The 18,529-nt window shown below is 42.7% G+C and overlaps 2 protein-coding genes and 1 non-coding gene across 3 annotated transcripts; 1 reads left to right on the forward strand and 2 right to left on the reverse strand.

Annotated features, from left to right (window-relative positions):
* The first annotated feature begins 2,557 nt into the window (after nucleotides 1-2,557).
* LOC116723751 (U1 spliceosomal RNA) lies at nucleotides 2,558-2,718 on the forward strand. Its single transcript, XR_004340034.1, has one exon. It is a non-coding gene; the product is annotated as a U1 spliceosomal RNA (small nuclear RNA).
* Nucleotides 2,719-2,990: 272 nt separating this feature from the next.
* Nucleotides 2,991-4,943, reverse strand: LOC116722869 (probable tRNA N6-adenosine threonylcarbamoyltransferase, mitochondrial). Its single transcript, XM_032567231.1, has 3 exons — nucleotides 4,881-4,943; nucleotides 3,472-3,733; nucleotides 2,991-3,407 (listed from the first exon to the last, which is right to left on the reverse strand). The coding sequence occupies exons 1-3, from the start codon at nucleotides 4,941-4,943 to the stop codon at nucleotides 3,163-3,165; spliced, it is 570 nt and encodes a 189-aa protein (XP_032423122.1). The 3' UTR covers nucleotides 2,991-3,162.
* A 1,816-nt stretch (nucleotides 4,944-6,759) lies between these two features.
* On the reverse strand, nucleotides 6,760-10,043 carry LOC116723741 (uncharacterized). The gene is made up of 2 exons (XM_032568857.1): nucleotides 6,970-10,043; nucleotides 6,760-6,811 (listed from the first exon to the last, which is right to left on the reverse strand). Exon 1 carries the CDS (start codon nucleotides 9,408-9,410, stop codon nucleotides 7,251-7,253), a length of 2,160 nt encoding a protein of 719 aa, XP_032424748.1. The 5' UTR covers nucleotides 9,411-10,043; the 3' UTR covers nucleotides 6,760-6,811; nucleotides 6,970-7,250.
* Nucleotides 10,044-18,529: the final 8,486 nt, after the last annotated feature.

Raw genomic sequence — 18,529 nt, forward strand, 5'->3', positions numbered from 1 at the left:
AGCAAATAGTCTGAGTGGTTAGTGCTCCGTTTGTGCTGCTTTGGTTTCTGAAATATTAAAAATTATTTTTTAGGTCATCCAGAGTTCACCATCCCCCCACGTTGCTCCAAACATCAACATTTTTGCTTTACAAAATAATTTTCAGTAATGCATTGTTACTAGTCTTGTGAATTGGCAATTTAAGTACTTGTTAAATTTTTATTTCCCTTTAGAATAAATTATCTATGTTTCAACAGGTTTAAAAATTCTGGACTTCAAATATAAGTTGTGAATTTAAATAAATGCATATGTAATCTATCCATGCATACATCCTCTCTGCTTTTATGGGGATGGATTGCATCGAGTCAACATTTTATATGAAACCTGAGCATTAATTTACTTACTTTGTTCAAAAATCAAAATCAGGGTTGGAAAAATTCCAAAGATGACTCTTTCAAAACGATTTCTTTCAGACTGCTAGAATAATTTTAAGGAGAGGTTGGAGCCAATCACAGTTGACGTTGTGTGAGAACTTTGTCAAAGTTGGCAAAACATTTTACGTGCTTTTAAAAATCCACGCACATACATTTAATGTCAGAAATTGGATGAAATGAAACTCGTTGCATTTAAAATATATTTACTAAATATTAAGTACATTACTTGGATGAACTTTGTTGAACCAATGACGCTGCCGTGCACTTCCGGTTTTACTCTGCAAAAACTTTATTTGCTCAAGCAACTAGCATGTTAGCTATGGATTTTTTGTTGTTGTCGTTTTTTACCCTTTTGCTGCATAATCAGCAGAAAGTAAGTCAACAATGTGAATATAATTGTTGAAACCACCTCATACAAATACACACATTACGTTACGTTACTTTACGGTCCATGTCTTGTCTTGACAGGATTCAATTATTGTGGAGAAAGTTATATTGGTGAGAAAACATTACTATCTAAAAACATTTCTTGAAATGAGACAAATTTCTTCTTGTTCTAAATCTTTATTGAAGTTGAAAACAAAAGAAGGTACACATTGTACAACAGCTGAAAATCTGCAGAATTTAACTTACACAATAACATCCAAAATTAATAACTGCTTGCTTTGTGGTTATGTCCAGAGCAGGACACAGTCATCAATTTAGGGGAAGTCAGTTGGCATATGAAAGAAAATTATGTAATATCTCATAATGAGCAGTAGCCCAGTTTGGTTTGTTTTGGAGCAACGTGGGGGGATGGTGAACTCTGGATGACCTAAAAAATAATTTGTAATATCTTGAAAACCAAAGCTGCATAAACAACCGTTTCAACGGCACAAAGCAGCACAAACGGAGCACTAACCACTCAGACTATTTGCTGAATTTTTTGACGTGGGTGGGGTGTCAGCTTCACTCAGCTCGGGTCTGGCGGTTCTGACCGTTTCCACGGCGCTTCTGGTCGATTTCTCGGTAAAACAACTCAGATAATCATGTCAAGGTTGTAACTTTCAGTTTAATCAGCTGCTGTTTAAAAAAGAAACAATAACAAAATTGTAAAATAAAAAAATTAACCAGGTTTTCTTACCCTGTTTTTATTGTTTTAAACGCCAAGAGATTCTGTCTTTTTCCTACTTTTGTCTCTCCAGTAAAAATAAACGTCAGTCACTAAACACAGTTTCCCAACAAATAGTGTGAATTTATAATTTTTCATTGCTGATATAAGAAGATGGAAGCTGCTGATGGCAGGACAGGAAGATTAGACTTGACAGTGTTTCTGGAAAACCTTCTAGTGTTAAATATGACAATCATTGAGAATTTGGAAACAGTTGCTCTTTATTTGCCAAAGCAATGAGGGAACTGGGGGGATTATTCCAGCCGTCTGAAATAATCTGTTCCCTCTCCATCTCATTGGAACAAATGAATTGGGCCTGTGCCCCAGGGCTCACCAGTGTCTGATCAGTGCCCACCTGACTGTCCTCTGGTAGCATCATTCTGCACCACACGGCTCCAGACTTCCCTTCTCTTCCTTTGATGCTGCAGTCTTCCGAAGATGTGCTTTGTGCCCAAACTCGGTCAACTTATGGATCTTCAGTCTCTGCAAGTGTCACTGGAAATGTCTTATGAAATAGAGGCCAGAACAAGAGAGCAGTCCAGATGTCCTGCATGGGTACATCTTCGACAGCCAAGACTCACTGCTAGCCGTTTCCCTGATGCTTGCAGAGGAGGAGTCTGCTGCCGCAGCACTGGCATCTCGGATGATCAGGGGTCACTAGACAACCTGCCGCCATGAAGCTTGGTCTGCAGATGGAGTCTGAGCTGCTGGCAAACTCTGCTGAGACATTGAGGGTCAACGTGCTCCCTGTGGGATTCATTGTTGGCCCTGACACATCAGATCTTGGTGCAACTCCGGATGGCGAGGCGTGTGACCCGTCAGAATCAGCCCCGTTTGGACTGGTTGAGGTGAAAAGCAGCATGAAGAATGATGTGTCTCAGGTTGCTCAGCTCAAGGTTCAGGATGGCCAGGCTGTCTTCACACGCAGGTACAGGGTCAGCTGGAAACCAGCGGATTGGAATGGTGCCACTTTGTCACGGACAAGCTAACAACAGTAACTGTGTGGCGTGACGAGTCTTTCATTGATCAAATGATCCTGTAGGTGGATCTCCAGGGTGAGGATCAGCCATTGCACTGTGGCGATCTGACCTCTGTGAATTCTCCACATGGGAGAATCTCAGCTGCACAATTTATGGTAGTTGGGGACGACTGCAGTCAAAAGTTTGTTCACACAACGAATCATTAAAATCCTCATCCTACTTCCTGTCGTCGTCTTTGTCGCTTCTGCCAGCAGTAACATCCTGTTGTTGATCATGTGACTTGTGTGATGTGAAAAATGTTTCTATGGTAGTTTTGTGAATTTTGGTACAGCTGAAAAACATCTCATCTTAGAGCAAAAACTTTCTGTTGAAAAACGAGTTTTTCTGAAATGATCTTGTTTCATTTAAGTTAATTAATTTATTTTTTTATTCCAATTTGCATAATTGTACGGTGAATGGAAACGCAGGTATTGATGGCTGCTGGACTGAGCCGGTGGTGGTTCTGGTTCTGCTGGAGGATTCTTCCTGTTAAAGGGAAGTTTCTCTCTCTGCTGTCGCCCCCTGCTGGTCAGGAGGAGTGATCGCTGCGTGTCAAAGACTGGAAGCCCAGCTGGCTTCCTCAGAAACTTTTGATGATCTTGATGCTCTGGTTGGCGGCTAACTGAACTGAATGTGATGGAATAGAAACAATCGGATCCAGTGGACGGTTTCTCACCAGCGTCGGGTTTTGTGACGGCAGCAGTCGGTTGGCTCTGCAGAACAGGACGGCCCGGTGCGTCCTCTTCGCCAGGTGTGAGGCCACGGTGTGCTGCGTGGCGGCGGCGATGTCGTTCACACACGACAGCACCGTTCCTTCCTCTACGCCTGCAAAGGGATCGCTGTGGTCAGGAAGGCTAAAGCTGCACAGGAAGTCCACAAACCGTCCTACCTTCCTCGACTTCCTGCTTCTGGATCAGCAAGGTGACCTGGTTCCGCAGCCCGGCGAAGGAGAAGCAGCAGTCGGGCGTTTGTCCCATCGGCGTCCTGAAGCGGAACCTCTTCCTGTCACCGTCCTGCGCCAGCAGCTCGATGGCCTGGCCGCCGCTCAGCGTGGCGCAGCGCGGCAGTTTCCTGAGGGACAGACGGCGCGCCACCTGTGGGGCCAAACAGCTGATGGTCGGTTCAGAACCACAGCAACAGAACCACGACACCTAATCTGCCCAGTGCGTGTTAATGAACGTACAGTGTTGTCGGATTTAGATAAATGCTCATTTCCAAAAACAAACACTAAATACAAACATTTTGATAATCTCAACATTTCTGATTGTGTCTAGCAAATGTTTTATCATTCTGAGCTCTGAAATGTTTCCCTGATGAAGTTTCAGCTTCAGTAATTCATAATAGTCCAAGTTATTTGCAAATAAAAGCAAATCTGTTTTAAAAACACCCAAATCCTTTCTGTGCATTTTTGAAACATATTTTTGTCTGTTAGATTTTGCCGTAATAAAGAAGTTTTTGTGTGAATTTTCTAATACTTTATGATAGAGACATGGTAAAAATGTCTGCTAAGAGACTTTCTGCTGCAAATCTGTTAACAGTCTTTGTCATTACTGGACATAATATTTCACATAATCAAAACTCATAGAAATAAAAATGTAGAACATCAAGTGCAAGGAATCCATATGGGGGTCAAGTTTTACTATTATTGAAATAAATCAGCTTTTTGATTTACTCATTAGAGATGTGGACATTTACAATTATTTAAATCAAGTTCTGAATAACTTGTTTTAAAATAGCAAATCTGAATGTGTTTTATTTTGCCAGTAAGTTTGACGTCCTTCTGGTTTGACACACCAGTTAGTACTGCACTTTGTTTTGACTTTTTATGTGTATTTTGTCTGTTACAAGTAACTTTTACACACAACAGAGGAGATTGTTTTAAGTTAATAATTCCTTAGCATTGATTTTAAATAGTTTGACTGGCAGATTATTTCACTTATGGGAAAAATATCTTGTTAAAAGGATGACCTGTCAGTGGAACTAGTACTTTTTAAAATTAATATTAAGGAATTATTTACTTTAAAAAGCTCATATCTTGCTGAAAAGTTACTTGTAACTTAGTTTTGTCTTACTTCATGTACTAAAAAAAACTAGAACAAATCTACTTGGTCAGAGTTTGTGTTTTTGCAGTGCATTTATTACGTGTTAACAGATCAAGAAATAAAAAAGCAATTGGCTGAGTTTTATTTTGGAATATCAGAATGCCACACTTTTCAAATATTTATAATGAAAATTTGTTTTAAAAAATCTTTCTGCTTAAACTTTACAATTATGTTAATTAAAATTCAAACAAAATACGCTGAAGTTTGTGTTTATAAGTGTAGCCGGGGCATCTTGTCCCAGAAGTATGGTGCTGTGCATTCTTCCTCTTGCCCATTTATGGAAGATGCTGTGACAGAGCAGCTGGTTCGTTAGCCAGACAGGTAATCACAGGTAATCAGCAGTTCCATTTAAAAGCAGGTAGATCGCTGAGGAGATCAGATCCCAGGCTGATGACTCCTGCAGAGGCCAGAGAGACGTACAGAGCGCCGCTGACTGGTTTCACTTTACAGAAGGTGAAGGCAGTTTCTCAAGGTGCTTGTCTAACTTGGTCTCTTGTGTGTAGGTTGGCCTGCTACTGTTTCAGTTTAGAACTTATTTTGTTGGGGGGGATAGTTATTATTGATCAAAAGTATTTTCTTTTTGCTGGTTTTGTTGAAGGAAGGGGAGTTTTTATTGTCCAGCCCTCTGGCTTGTTTTAAACAATAAAAGGATCTCTGCTGTCTCTGGGTCCCAGGCTGTTTTATTCAGACTGAGGAGACTAATGGAAGGGGAGATTCTCTTTCCTTTGCTGTTTCACCAGGGCTTTTTGTATGAGTGTGTTTTTGTTGGGGATCACTTGGTGCATTTAGTTGTATTTGTGTTTTCTTTATTATTATTCCTCCCCCCAAAAAAGTCTAACTTTATTTAATTGGGTTTTAACGATGTCTCAGCTACAAGGTTTCCAGGGCCAGCATAGACTCAATTCAACAAGAATGGATCCTGGATCAAACCGTATGCAGGTGAAAGGATCTAACATGATCGTTGTAGGAGCCATATATACATTTTTGGAGCTTAATACAAAATGTTATTTGTGTTTATGCGTATTTACTCTGTTATTTGAAAAAGATAAGCGTCTTAATTGTATTGTCTTTGAGCTTATGACATGGTGCCTTTTGATTGTGTAACACAGTAGAGAAGGGTATTACATATATTTTGGATAAATGGGCCAATAGGTTCGGCTATCGGAGCACAGTGGAGTGTTTAAATGACACACAAGGGCAGTTGGGTGTATTTAAAGAACTGGTTTTAGTGACAGAAAACACACAATTAACAGTTGCACAAAACACACAATTATGAAAATAAAATTACACACAATAAAATAAAAAAAAGAAATAACAATAATACTTGGCCAAGTGCTAATTCTTAATTTCAAATAATTCGGGTGCACCCTGGTAATCTGCACTCCAAATTGTATTAGTCAGCAGATTAATCAAATTAATCCCAATTTGGTTTGATTCAACTTCATTCACAGGAGAATTTCCACCACAGCTGTGCGTCACAATGTCCGAAATAAAACAATCCAAACAGTATTGTCCAAAAATCAATAAATAAAAAAAACAATAATAATGGAGAATGTCAGTTGTAGGTTTCACACATAACCGTGTGTGAAGATGTATGTTGCTCTCCTACCACACCGCAGGGTGCAGCATGACTCCAAATGGGATAGACAAAATCTGGTTCTCTCTTTAGGTCCAGGTGGGAAGGCTCGCCATCAATATCAAAGGAGGGATCCACTTCAGGAATGATCCAGTATAAAAAAAAACCTGACCTGTCAACAGACAGGACCAGCAGAAATACAGGACTTTACCAAGCCGTTCTAGCTTTAATCCTTCTTTCCAACACAGTAACAAAACATTACCTAGTTACTAAAACAACGGATATTTTTTTAACAACAATGTAACAAACGACAAAAACACAAATAAAAGGCTCCGAATATGCTCACCGATCTCAGTGCGACACACTTCAGACAACCGTATAGTGGGTCTCAATCCGGATGCGTGGGGCACTAAACGATGTAACAAGGCATATTTGATCTAAATAATATAAACTTAATAAAATAAAATTATGTTAAAGCCTAAATTTTACCTTTTACCTACGAAGAACACGCTGAAATAACTGCCAGAAAGAGCCAACGATTCCTAACGGCTCTAACGGTAAAAAACTGAAGTTCAGTTTGTATTCATTTAATAAATAATTTCCAGCACAAAAGCTGGACAATCAACATAAAATCTATTTACAAAAGAGTTTATCCACAATACAGTTAATACAGCACGTAAAAAATACTTTTAACTGTCGGGATACATACTCTGGCGCTGCCCCGCTCAGCAGTCTCACCGCGTCGGATCTCTAGAGCAAAACCAACGGTACTGCAGACCCGGGGGAGAAGGGCGGGATCCACAACGGCAGCCTGCACCCTGATTGGTCCAGACGCTCTGGAAACCAAACTTCTCATTGGCCAGGCAGACCACCCAGCTTCCTTAACCTCTTCTCTTAAAGTGGCATACCCACTTTATGTGGGTTACACCCTCCCCTCTGAAGGGTATGCCCGTCCCTGGGCATCTGCAATGTGACATGGAGTCACACAGCTTAAGGATGCCTGACGGAATTATGGGATACATTCTCAAAACCATTCAAGGAGCTAGTCAATGCATCACTTAGACCCTGGAACAGAGAATTCACCACCATCATCAGAGGATTTCCTAGTGTTACATAATCTAATCTGTTAGGCTTTGTGTGCACTCTTTGAGATCGACGGAGAGATGTTTCAGTATCTTGAAGTCCATCAGTCTGAAACTTTAAAGGTTCAGGCTGGTCAGTGACAGGTTCATTTACTTCACAAAACCCATCATTGCATGCTGCATCTGAGCTCATCTCATTATCTGGAGGAGTTTCTTCAGATTGCTGCAAATCGAAACACTGAGGGGATCTGTTTACTGAGTTCAGTTCAGGTGAAACGTTTGCTTCGGATAATCTGTCTTGTTCAGGTGAGTTGACATTTTCAGGTGAGTTGACACTTGATGCACCCTGAATATCTCCAGTACTTCCATCTCTTACAAGGGATTGAGTTGTTGGAGCATCAGGTGAGAGGGAATTTTCAGACTCCTCTGTTTCTGCTGAGTGTCGGACTGCACAAGGAGGCTCACTCAACTTGTGAGTTTCAGGCACCACGACATGTGCATCATGTTTTGACATAACATGAGGGAAGAATGTCCAATCAGGTACATCATCCAAATCTGAGATGATCTCCTCTTCACTCTCGACGACTGGACGTTGTCTTGTTCTGGGCCTCCTGTTTCGACAAGGCTTGACTGTTTCAGTTTCTGCAGCTACTGACAGGAATCCACATGGCAGAAGCAAGTCTCTGTGCAGAGTTCGCACTGGTCCATCTTTACTTTCTGGTTTAACTGTGTAAACTGGCATTTCTCCAGCTCGCTTGAGGACAATATAAACATCCTCCTCCCACTTGTCTGCCAATTTATGTTTTCCACGCAGCTTCACATTTCGTATGAGAACTCGGTCTCCTGTCTGCAAGGTTGATTCAATCACTCGCCGGTCAAATCTGGCTTTATTGCGACTTGCGTTCTTTCCTGCCTTGCTAGTAGCAATACGGTAACTTTCTTCCAACCGAGATTTTAAATTGCCAACATACTGAGAATGAGTCTGCTTAGCAGCATTGGTGGGCAATCTGAAAATCAAATCAATGGGTAATCTGGGCTGTCTCCCGAACATTAATTCGTACGGGGAGAATCCAGTCACATCACTCTTTGTACAATTATAAGCATGTACCAGAGGTTTGACAAAGTCTTTCCAGCGGAGTTTATCTGACTTATCAAGTGTTCCGAGCATTTGAAGAAGAGTGTGGTTGAATCTTTCAACCGGATTTCCCCTAGGATGGTAAGGGGTTGTGCGCACTTTCCTCATGCCAATGAGTTCACAGAGTTCTTTTATGGTTTTTGATTCGAAATCAGCACCCTGATCACTAAGGAGCTTTTCAGGAAAACCATAATGAACAATGAAGTTTTCCCAGAGGCACTTTGCTATGGTCTGTGCCCGCTGGTTTGGAGTTGGTATAGCCACTGCATATTTTGTAAAATGATCAGTAATTACTAGAATGTCTTTAGTGTTTGAGCGATCTGGCTCTATTGATAAAAAATCAATGCACACCAGTTCGAGAGGTCGGTAGGTTTTAATGTTCATAAGTGGAGCAGCTTTTTCTGGATGTGTTTTTCGACGAACACATCTCTCACAGGCTTTAACCATTTTATCTATGGTCATGTACATTTTCGGCCAGTAAAATCTGGTTCTTGCCAAATCTACTGTTCGTTCGACTCCAAGGTGGCCCATATCATGATGAAGACTCCTAAGTGCTGTAGCTCTTAGCGCCTCAGGAAGCACAAGCTGATATGAGACATTTGGACCGTCTTTTCGCTTACGATAGAGAATTCCATTCTGGATCTCTAACCGCGACAACTCTCTGAGTAACAAAGGTAGTTCTGGTAGCTCCAACCTGAGGCTGGGACATGGAGTTTCACCAGTCTCCAAGAGTACAATGACTGCATTGATAGCAGGATCTAATGTTTGTTTTTGCCTCAACTCTTCTTCTGAAAATGAATGAACAAGAGGAGACCCATCCACTTGTTCCTGCTGGAAGCAGTCGGGAATGGCTGTGGACTGGTGAGTGAGGGATTCAACTAATGTCAACCCAGGAGAGGTGGCTTGAACACCAGCTACAGATGAAGTAACCATATGACGTTCACAAATTGCCTTTATCACTTCCTTGGGAACAGTTTCTGGATTGTCAGGATTGCTCAGATGGTACAGTGTGAACTGCCGGATTCTCTCACTCTCCTTCTTGGATGCATAATCATCCTTTGGTGGATCGTGAGGTCGGCGAGAGAGTGCGTCAGCATCTAGATTTTGCTTTCCGGCTCTGTACTGAAGATTGAATGAGTAAGTAGAAAGACTGGACAACCACCTGTACCCTGTCGCATCAAGCTTTGCGGATGTTAAAATATATGTCAGTGGGTTGCTGTCAGTCACTACTGTGAAGTCTGTACCATATAGGTAATCAGAAAATTTTTCTGTGACTGCCCACTTAAGGGCCAAGAATTCGAGCTTATGAGCCGGGTACTTCCTCTCGCTCTTTGAAAGTCCTCGACTCGCAAAAGCTATGACTCGAGATTGACCATCTTGAACCTGATATAATGCAGCCCCAAGGCCAACAGTGCTGGCATCTGTATGTAGGACATACGGAAGTTGGGGGTCTGCAAATCCTAAGACTGGAGCTGATGTTAGCTTTCCTATTATGTCATCAAAGGCTTTCTGACATTGGGATCCACCGCTCACCAAAGGATTCCTTTGGGTTGCGATACTCTGGACTTGGATTTATCTTCTGCTTCTTGTTCAGCTTTCTGAGTGGTGGATAACCAGACGTTAGTTCATTAAGTGGTTTTACAATAGTAGAGTACCCTTTAATGAACCGTCGGTAGTATCCAGCAAATCCTAAAAAGGATTGAAGTTCTTTAAGATTTGCGGGGATTGGCCAGGTATTTAAGGCCGCAACTTTTTCAGGATCAGTTTCAACTCCTCTCTCAGAAACAATGTGACCAAGGTATTTCACTGATGTTTGAAAGAACTTGCACTTCTCTGGTGCCAGTTTCAAACCATATGTCATCAATCGTCCAAGAACACGCTGCAAGCGCTGTTCATGTTCTTCCAGGGATGATGAGAAAATAATCAGGTCGTCAATGAACACTAAAACTTCTTTTAGGTTCATATCACCAACACACTTTTCCATCAGTCTTTGGAAAGTTGAAGGTGCATTCGTTATTCCTTGGGGCATCCTGTTAAATTCCCAGAATCCAACTGGACACACAAATGCAGTCTTATGCTTGTCTGCTTCTTCCATTTCGACCTGATAGTAGCCTGACTTGAGGTCTAAAACAGAGAACCACTTAGAACCAGCAAGTGCAGTGAAAGCATCTTCCAGTTTTGGAAGAGCGTAGGCGTCTTTAATGGTCTGCATATTCAGCTTTCTGTAATCCACACACAGACGAACAGAACCATTCTTTTTGCGAACCACAACGATTGGGGAAGCAAATGGGGATTCAGATTCCCGTATGACTCCAGATTCAAGGAGTTCCTGTAGATGTTGTCTCACAGCATCCACATCGTTGGGGTGTATCGGACGTGCTCTTTGCTTAAAAGGCGTCTCATCGCTGAGCTTGATTCTGTGTTTCACCTTATCAGTATGGCCAAAATCTAGGTCATTCTGAGAGAAAACGTTTGGCATGGTGTTTAACATTTTTGTTATTCGCCTTTTCCATTCAGTGGATAAAGGTGAATCTCCAAAATCAAAGCTCAGTTCTGGGGAAGACTTTGCTTGAAATTGAGAACCATCTGGTTCATTGACAGTGTGTTCTTTGTGTAACACCTGTACTATAGCATTAACATCTGCCACAATGGTTTTGGGAGGAATGACTATATCATGATTGGTGTCATTTCTTAGTACGACAGGAATATGACATGAGCGTTTGCTTGGTAGAGTTACTGCAATCGCTGAAACGAGTAAGCCATTCGGTAGAGAAGAAGCTGATGGTTGCTCAAGAATGACATCTCTCTGAATGTTCAATTGATCAACATGAACAGAAGCTTCAACAACAGTGGTCTGTCTTGCAGGAACAACTCTAGGCAACTTGCCCGTTAGTTCTGCACAACCAAGACTGCTGTAGTTAAGCTCCCTTTGTCGTATCTCAAGTATTTTGAGAACAGCCTGATATCCATTCATCAAAGGCTGAAAAGATGAACGTTTCCGGTAATCAGCATAAAGAACGTCTAGTGTGTTTGTGCCTATAAGCACTTGTTCATGGGCTGCAGAGCGGAGGTGAGGAATAACCAAGGCCAAAGTGTTAATTTCAATATCAGAACCAACAAACTCTTTTGGAAAGGTGATGGTAAGCTCGACATATCCTAAATAGGGAACAAACTGGCCATTAGCACTCTCCACTTCAAGCAAATCATTTAAAGAATGAATGGTCAGATCAGAAAGGTGTTCTTCATAAAAGGACTGGGGCACAGTTGTGACTTGCGAACCTGTGTCCAGAAGACAGTTTGTTTCTTTCCCTACAATGTATACTTGAGCTGTGGTTTTAGTTCCCACAAGGCCATGTGGCAATTTTAATCCTTCTACCTCAACACTCTTGACAATAGACTTCATGGTTTCGGGACTGGAGTTTTGTAACTTCGCTCCCATATGTCCCTCTATGAGAGCAGACACTAGTTTAAATGTGTCTCACTTTGAGAAGCATTAGAGGCTTCCCAAGCAGCCTGCTTTTCTTTCAGTTGTTTTTTCTTAGCTGCTACAAGGGAAGGATTTGGTGCTTTATCACAGACTGACACAACATGACCATCCTCTCCACAGTGGAAACAGTACCAGGGACGTGGTCTGCCATTTGCTTTAAATGTGGAAGGATAGCTTGTTTTTGGTTTCACCACATGGGCTTCATGTGTGACACTTAGAGGAACAGACTTTGCTTTTTGTTGCTTAGGTTGTTTTGGCTTTTGACTCCCTGACACAATGCTCTTTACCTGAATGCTGAGGTCAGCAATTTGTTGCGTGAGCATCTCAAGATCAGTCTTATTTATCAAATCATTTGTGTCATGTGCAAAATGCACATGTGACATGGCACACTGCTTGCAAGCACCAGACTTAGTATGGCTGAAATGCTGTCGCATGCGAGTCATTTTTGCAGCCTGTTTATCTTCTTCTGTCCTAAGAAGGAGCAACAATTCTGCAAAGGTAGGAGGTTTTTCTTTCTTTTGTTCTAACTGAAGATCGACTATTAAAGTGTTCTCCCAACAGCCTCTACAGAACTGCTTTAAAAGCTGTTGGTCAAACTCTGGAGCGGACACACCACCACGTCTCATTGTTTTGCTTAAAGCAGTGTGCAATCTCTGCAGGAAAACAGAAGGTAATTCTCCATCATTCTGGAACGTGCTAATGAACCTAGCATAAAGCTCGTCACCGTCTTCAACCGTTCCGTAGGCGGAGTCAAGCAACTTGAGGTAAGTTGAGGGACTAGACTGTGGGCTCAAATGTTTGATCATTTCAGAAGCAGGAGGAAGAAGACTGTCCAATACACGATGTGTGCAATGCAAGTCTGACACAGATGGATCTCTGATAAGAATTTCGACACTTGCACGCCATGTATCATAATCTGCTTCATGGCTTGGTCGTGGACTCTTGCCTGAAAAAGCTCTGAGTCTACTCGGTGAAGCAAACTGGGGTGAGTTATCATTACTGCGCACCACATGCTCAACCACCACTCGCTGAACTGCAGGTGGATTGACATCGATTAGGGGCGTAGCAGTGGATTCAGATGAGACAGAGAAAGTCTGCGAGGGATTGAGATCAATCAGGTTTTTTCTGAAAATGGAAGGGATGAGAGGCTTACTTGGATCATTTGCTGATGTCAAAGTCATGGGATCTGTAGGCATCACTGACTGAGGGGTTTCAGAAGATGGGACATTTCTTTTGATGGTTGAATTTTTTTGTGGGGTCGGACTCTGCGGAGCTGAGGATTCTGGATCAGTCTGAAGTGATTGGGAAAAGGCACATTCTGCAGATGAAACCAGATTTTTAAGTTCTTCTTTCAACATTTCTCCTAATGAATTTCCACTCAGCCTGGCAATTTCAGAGAGCTGTTCCATGTACATCTTAGTAGCTTTGCTTCTGGCATCTATGCTGTAGACACTTCCTAAAGCCTTTAACTCATACACAATGCCTGCTTGAGTCATGCTTGGAAACTGAAGAGGCAACAATGGTTCCAATGTCTGCATGGCAGTTTCATGTGCAAACTCAACGATCATGTTTTTATGGTAATCTGACTTAGGATCATCTAAGCAAATGTAACGGTTAATGGAACCATACTTCTGGAGAAAGGTTGACACTTCCTCATCTGTCTCTGACCCTGTTAAACCACTAACAACCACAGAATGGGGAATTTGGATGGACTCCCGGAGTACCACATCCATATTTGGTTTTTTATTTTTTTTGTTTTTAAGGAGAAGTACTTGGCACGTTCTAACAATATGTGTAAGATGTCTGACACTTAAACACACACACTCATGCTCCTGGCTGGCTCGCCATAGCTTCCTCTGTAACACAGTAGAGAAGGGTATTACATATATTTTGGATAAATGGGCCAATAGGTTCGGCTATCGGAGCACAGTGGAGTGTTTAAATGACACACAAGGGCAGTTGGGTGTATTTAAAGAACTGGTTTTAGTGACAGAAAACACACAATTAACAGTTGCACAAAACACACAATTATGAAAATAAAATTACACACAATAAAATAAAAAAAAGAAATAACAATAATACTTGGCCAAGTGCTAATTCTTAATTTCAAACAATTTGGAGTGCAGATTACCAGGGTGCACCCGAATTATTTGAAATTAAGAATTAGCACTTGGCCAAGTATTATTGTTATTTCTTTTTTTATTTTATTGTGTGTAATTTTATTTTCATAATTGTGTGTTTTGTGCAACTGTTAATTGTGTGTTTTCTGTCACTAAAACCAGTTCTTTAAATACACCCAACTGCCCTTGTGTGTCATTTAAACACTCCACTGTGCTCCGATAGCCGAACCTATTGGCCCATTTATCCAAAATATATGTAATACCCTTCTCTACTGTGTTACAATTGGTTAGTGACTAATTAGTTTATCCAAGATGAAAGTACCTGCTCTTTGTAGAAGTCTGGCACCTGGAGAGTAACACAGTCTTTTGACCGTCACTTTCTATTTGTTTTGAATCTGTTTGTTATTTTTATGTTCTTTTAAGTTAAGTAAAGACTGAAAGATGACCGTCGGATTCAAGACCTCTTTTTTCTAGAAGAAACGTGTCGCGTATGAAAGAGCTTTAAGGGGCCAGACTAATGAGAGCTTGCCGCACTTACAATCGTTGTTCTGACCACCTGCTGCCTCGTCGTTTCCTACCGTAGCTCAGATAAAAAGCTGAGTCGGTGTAAGTGGGTAGCTGTCGGCGCTACGTGTCTAAAACTTTTACTGTGATGTTTACAAACCGAAAACTATAGCAGGCTGAGTTAATGTTAAATATGATCATTTCTTATCACTCATTTCTTTATATGACGAGACTGAAGTGGAAGCTTAGAGGTTGTGCTTAGCATAGCACTGGAACAATTTACACGACAAAAACACTAAAATATCACTTCATCAGAATATCCGACCCGTTTAAAATGAAAAGCTTTCGCAGATGTTTGCACTAATCCTTTTATGAGAACTTTATATTCAACAAAGAATTTGATGTAAATTGTACGTTTTGTGATTCATATCCTTAAACTGCTGTCCACTTGTTTTGGCCCTTTGGTGCTTTTTGGCAGAATCGGTGTGACTTTATCCACAACAACAAAGAAGCTCAATTTATGCTGTTATAGGAAGATTAGACTTAGACTGACTTTATTATCATTTTGCATGCACAGGGTGAATACAGAACGAAATTTCGTTGCATACGGCTCAGGACAGTGTTTTGAGGTTCCAATGTTGTGAGGTTACTCCAGAATAAAATAAAATACAGTATAAAATATAAATATAAGTATAAAATATAAAGTGCAGGACTGACAGTAAAATAGAAGTTATTTAGCTCTGTACATGTGCAAGGTATAAAGTGGAGACCAGTTTTTGAGTGCAGTCCAGTTAAGAGTTCAGCAGTCTGATGGCAAGTGGGAAAAAGCTGTTTCGGAACCTGGTGGACCTGCACCGGATGCTGCAGAACCTCTTTCCAGAGGGCAGCAGGGAGAACAGTTCATGGTGGGGGTGTGAGGGGTCACTGACGATGTTTGGGCCTCGGGACACGCAGCGCTGGGATGAAATGTCCTGAATGGACGGAAAGGGGGGCCCCGATGATCCTCTCTGCTGTCCGCACCACTCTCCTCACGTTCTTCCAGTCGGAGGCGCTGCAGCCTCCACACCACACAGAGAGGCAGCTGGTCAGAATGCTCTCTATGGTGCTTCTGTAGAACGTCTTGAGGATGGGCGGGGGCAGGTGTGCTCTTCTCATCCTCCGAAGGAAATACAAGCGTTTCTGTGCCCTCTTGACCAGAGACGTGGTGTTCCCAGTCCAGGTGAGGTTGTTAGTGATGTGCACCCCCAGGAATTTGGTGCTGCTGACCACCTCCACAGCCGAGCTGCTGATGAGCAGTGGAGCGTGGCTGGGCCGGTTCTTCCATAAGTCGACGATCATCTCCTTCGTCTTGTCAACGTTCAGGATCAGGCTGTTGTCTCTGCACCAGTCCACCAGCTGCTCCACCTCCTCTCTGTAGTCCAGGTCGTTGTCGTCTCTGATGAGGCCCACCACCGTTGTGTCGTCCGCGAACTTCACGATGTGGTTGGTGGCGAACCTGGGGGCGCAGTCGTGTGTCATCAGAGTGAACAGCAGAGGGCTCAGGACGCAGCCCTGAGGGGAGCCTGTGCTGAGGGTGATGACATCGGAGGTGTGTTGTCCGATCCGGACTGACTGAGGTCTGTCGGTGAGGAAGTCTAGCAGCCAGTTGCGCAGGGGGGTGCTGAAGCCCAGGTGTCCCAGTTTTCCTGCCAGATGCTGTGGGATGATTGTGTTGAACGCTGAGCTGAAGTCCAGGAACAACATCCGCACATGAGTGTTCTTCTCCTCCAGGTGAGCCAGGCTCAGGTGTAGGGCGGAGGAGATGGCGTCCTCAGTGGAGCGGTTTCGGCGGTAGGCAAACTGGAACGGGTCGAATGTGGAGGGGAGTCTGGAGACGATGTGTTCTTTTACCAGCCTTTCAAAGCACTTCATCATGATGGGAGTCAGTGCCACAGGCCGGTAATCGTTGAAAGAGGTGACTTGAGGTTTCTTTGGCACCGGAATGATGGAGGCAGTTTTGAGACAGGCTGGCACTGTGGCTTGGTCCAGTGAGGTGTTAAAAATGTCTGTTAGGACACCAGCCAGCTGACCTGCGCATTCCCTGAACACCCGCCCAGGTATGTTGTCGGGGCCTGGGGCCTTCTGTGGGTTGACTCTTTTCAGAGTCTTCAACACATCGGCTGTGTCCAGGCAGAGTGCCTCCTCTTCCTGGTGGGGAACAGTTTTCTTTGCCGGAGTACTGTTCAGTGCCTCGAACCTCCCAAAGAAGTTATTGAGTCCATTGAGAAAGTCAGCATCAACTTCGCCCACTGGGGGGGAGGATGGATTGTAATCTGTGATCGCCTTTATGCCTTGCCACATACTCCTGGTGTTGCTGGTGTCGTGGAAGAACTCCTGTATTTTCTGACTGTGGGTTCGCTTTGCTAACCTGATAGCACGGTTCAAGTTGGCTCTCGCTGTCCTCAGTGCCTCCTTGTCGCCAGACTTGAAGGCTGAGTCCCGTGCTTTTAGCATTTCCCGTACCTCCTTAGTCATCCAGGGTTGTTGGTTGGCCCGGGTGATAATGTTCTTAGTGATGCTGACGTCCTCTGTGCACTTGTTGATGTAGGCTGACACAGTCATGGCGTACTCATCGATGTTGATCTGGTCGTTGTAAGTGGCTGCTGCCTTGAACATCTCCCAGTCAGAGCACTCAAAACAGTCCTGAAGTGCCTCCATGGCCCCCTCAGTCCACACCCTCACCTGCTTCACTGTAGGTTTTGTTCTGATCAGCAGGGGCTTGTATGCAGGAATTAGCATAACAGATAGGTGGTCTGAAGAGCCAAGGTGGGGGCGGGGGGCTGCTCTGAATGCTTCTTTGATGTTGGTGTAGGCCAAGTCTAGAGTATTTCCTCCCCTGGTTGGAAAATCCACATACTAGTTGAAATATGGTAAATGGTATGATCCGTTAATTTGTCTTTTAAAATGCTGAACTGACACCCGAAACAACAATCCATGAACTCAATATGTTCAACAGTAAAGATGATCATTTGCATCTTCCTTCGTAACACATTAAATTTTAATAAAAATAATAATTTTGAAACAGGAAGTTACCCGCTGTTTTGAAATGGATCTGTCGACTTTTCAAAATAAAAGCCGCCGGTGCTTATATAATTTCCTACCGGATTAGTTTCCCACTTTACAATGGGCTCTTTGCACCGCAGCTTCCGCGTTCAGGGAAAAGTGGCTCAATCGTTTCCGATCATTGAAAAAGGCTCTTCACCCTGGGTGTTTGCAGGGCTTGTCCAAGGTAACAGTTAATGATGAACATCGATCCGAAGCCCCGACAATAAGCTGGAGAAAGGTTTTAACATGTTCGCCTCGTTATACACAGATACGAAGGTGAGTTTTACTTTCTTTAAACTTTGTGGCTAACATTAGCTTTAGCTTATGCTAGACATTTTTCTTGTAAAAATGTGCTATTTAAGTATCTAAACATTTTTCATCCATTCTAACGGACAATGTTTTTACCTTGTGTTCAAGTATATTACGTGGTTTATTGTCGTTAGTGTCAGAGACCAAGTAACGGGGATTTTACAGTTCAGGCTTTTTGCTTCTGAAGCCTGAGGAACAACAAGCCCATAGCTTAACAGTAGAGCAGCTCTGGTGTCGGAGTTCTAGTTCAGCTGATGGTTCAGGTTCAGAGTTGGTGCTTTTAGAAAAATATGGCCGTGTTCCTTAAGGTCTCTGTGTTACTTCGCTTTATTAGTTTTGCATGTTCTTGTGAAGCAGGACGGTGTTTACAGCAGTGTGTACAGGCGGGTCAGTAGCTCGGCTGTCTGGCTCTGGTCTGCTCTCTGGTTCCCATAAACTCTTTCAGGCTGAATACAGAAGTGATTCCATGGAAATAACACAGGAGGCTCCTTTACCTTCTGCTTTAGGCTGAAGAAGTTGATCCAGAGTGAAGTGAAGGCTGTAAACTT

Source organism: Xiphophorus hellerii, chromosome 7, assembly GCF_003331165.1.
Source record: "Xiphophorus hellerii strain 12219 chromosome 7, Xiphophorus_hellerii-4.1, whole genome shotgun sequence".
Lineage (NCBI taxonomy): Eukaryota > Metazoa > Chordata > Actinopteri > Cyprinodontiformes > Poeciliidae > Xiphophorus > Xiphophorus hellerii.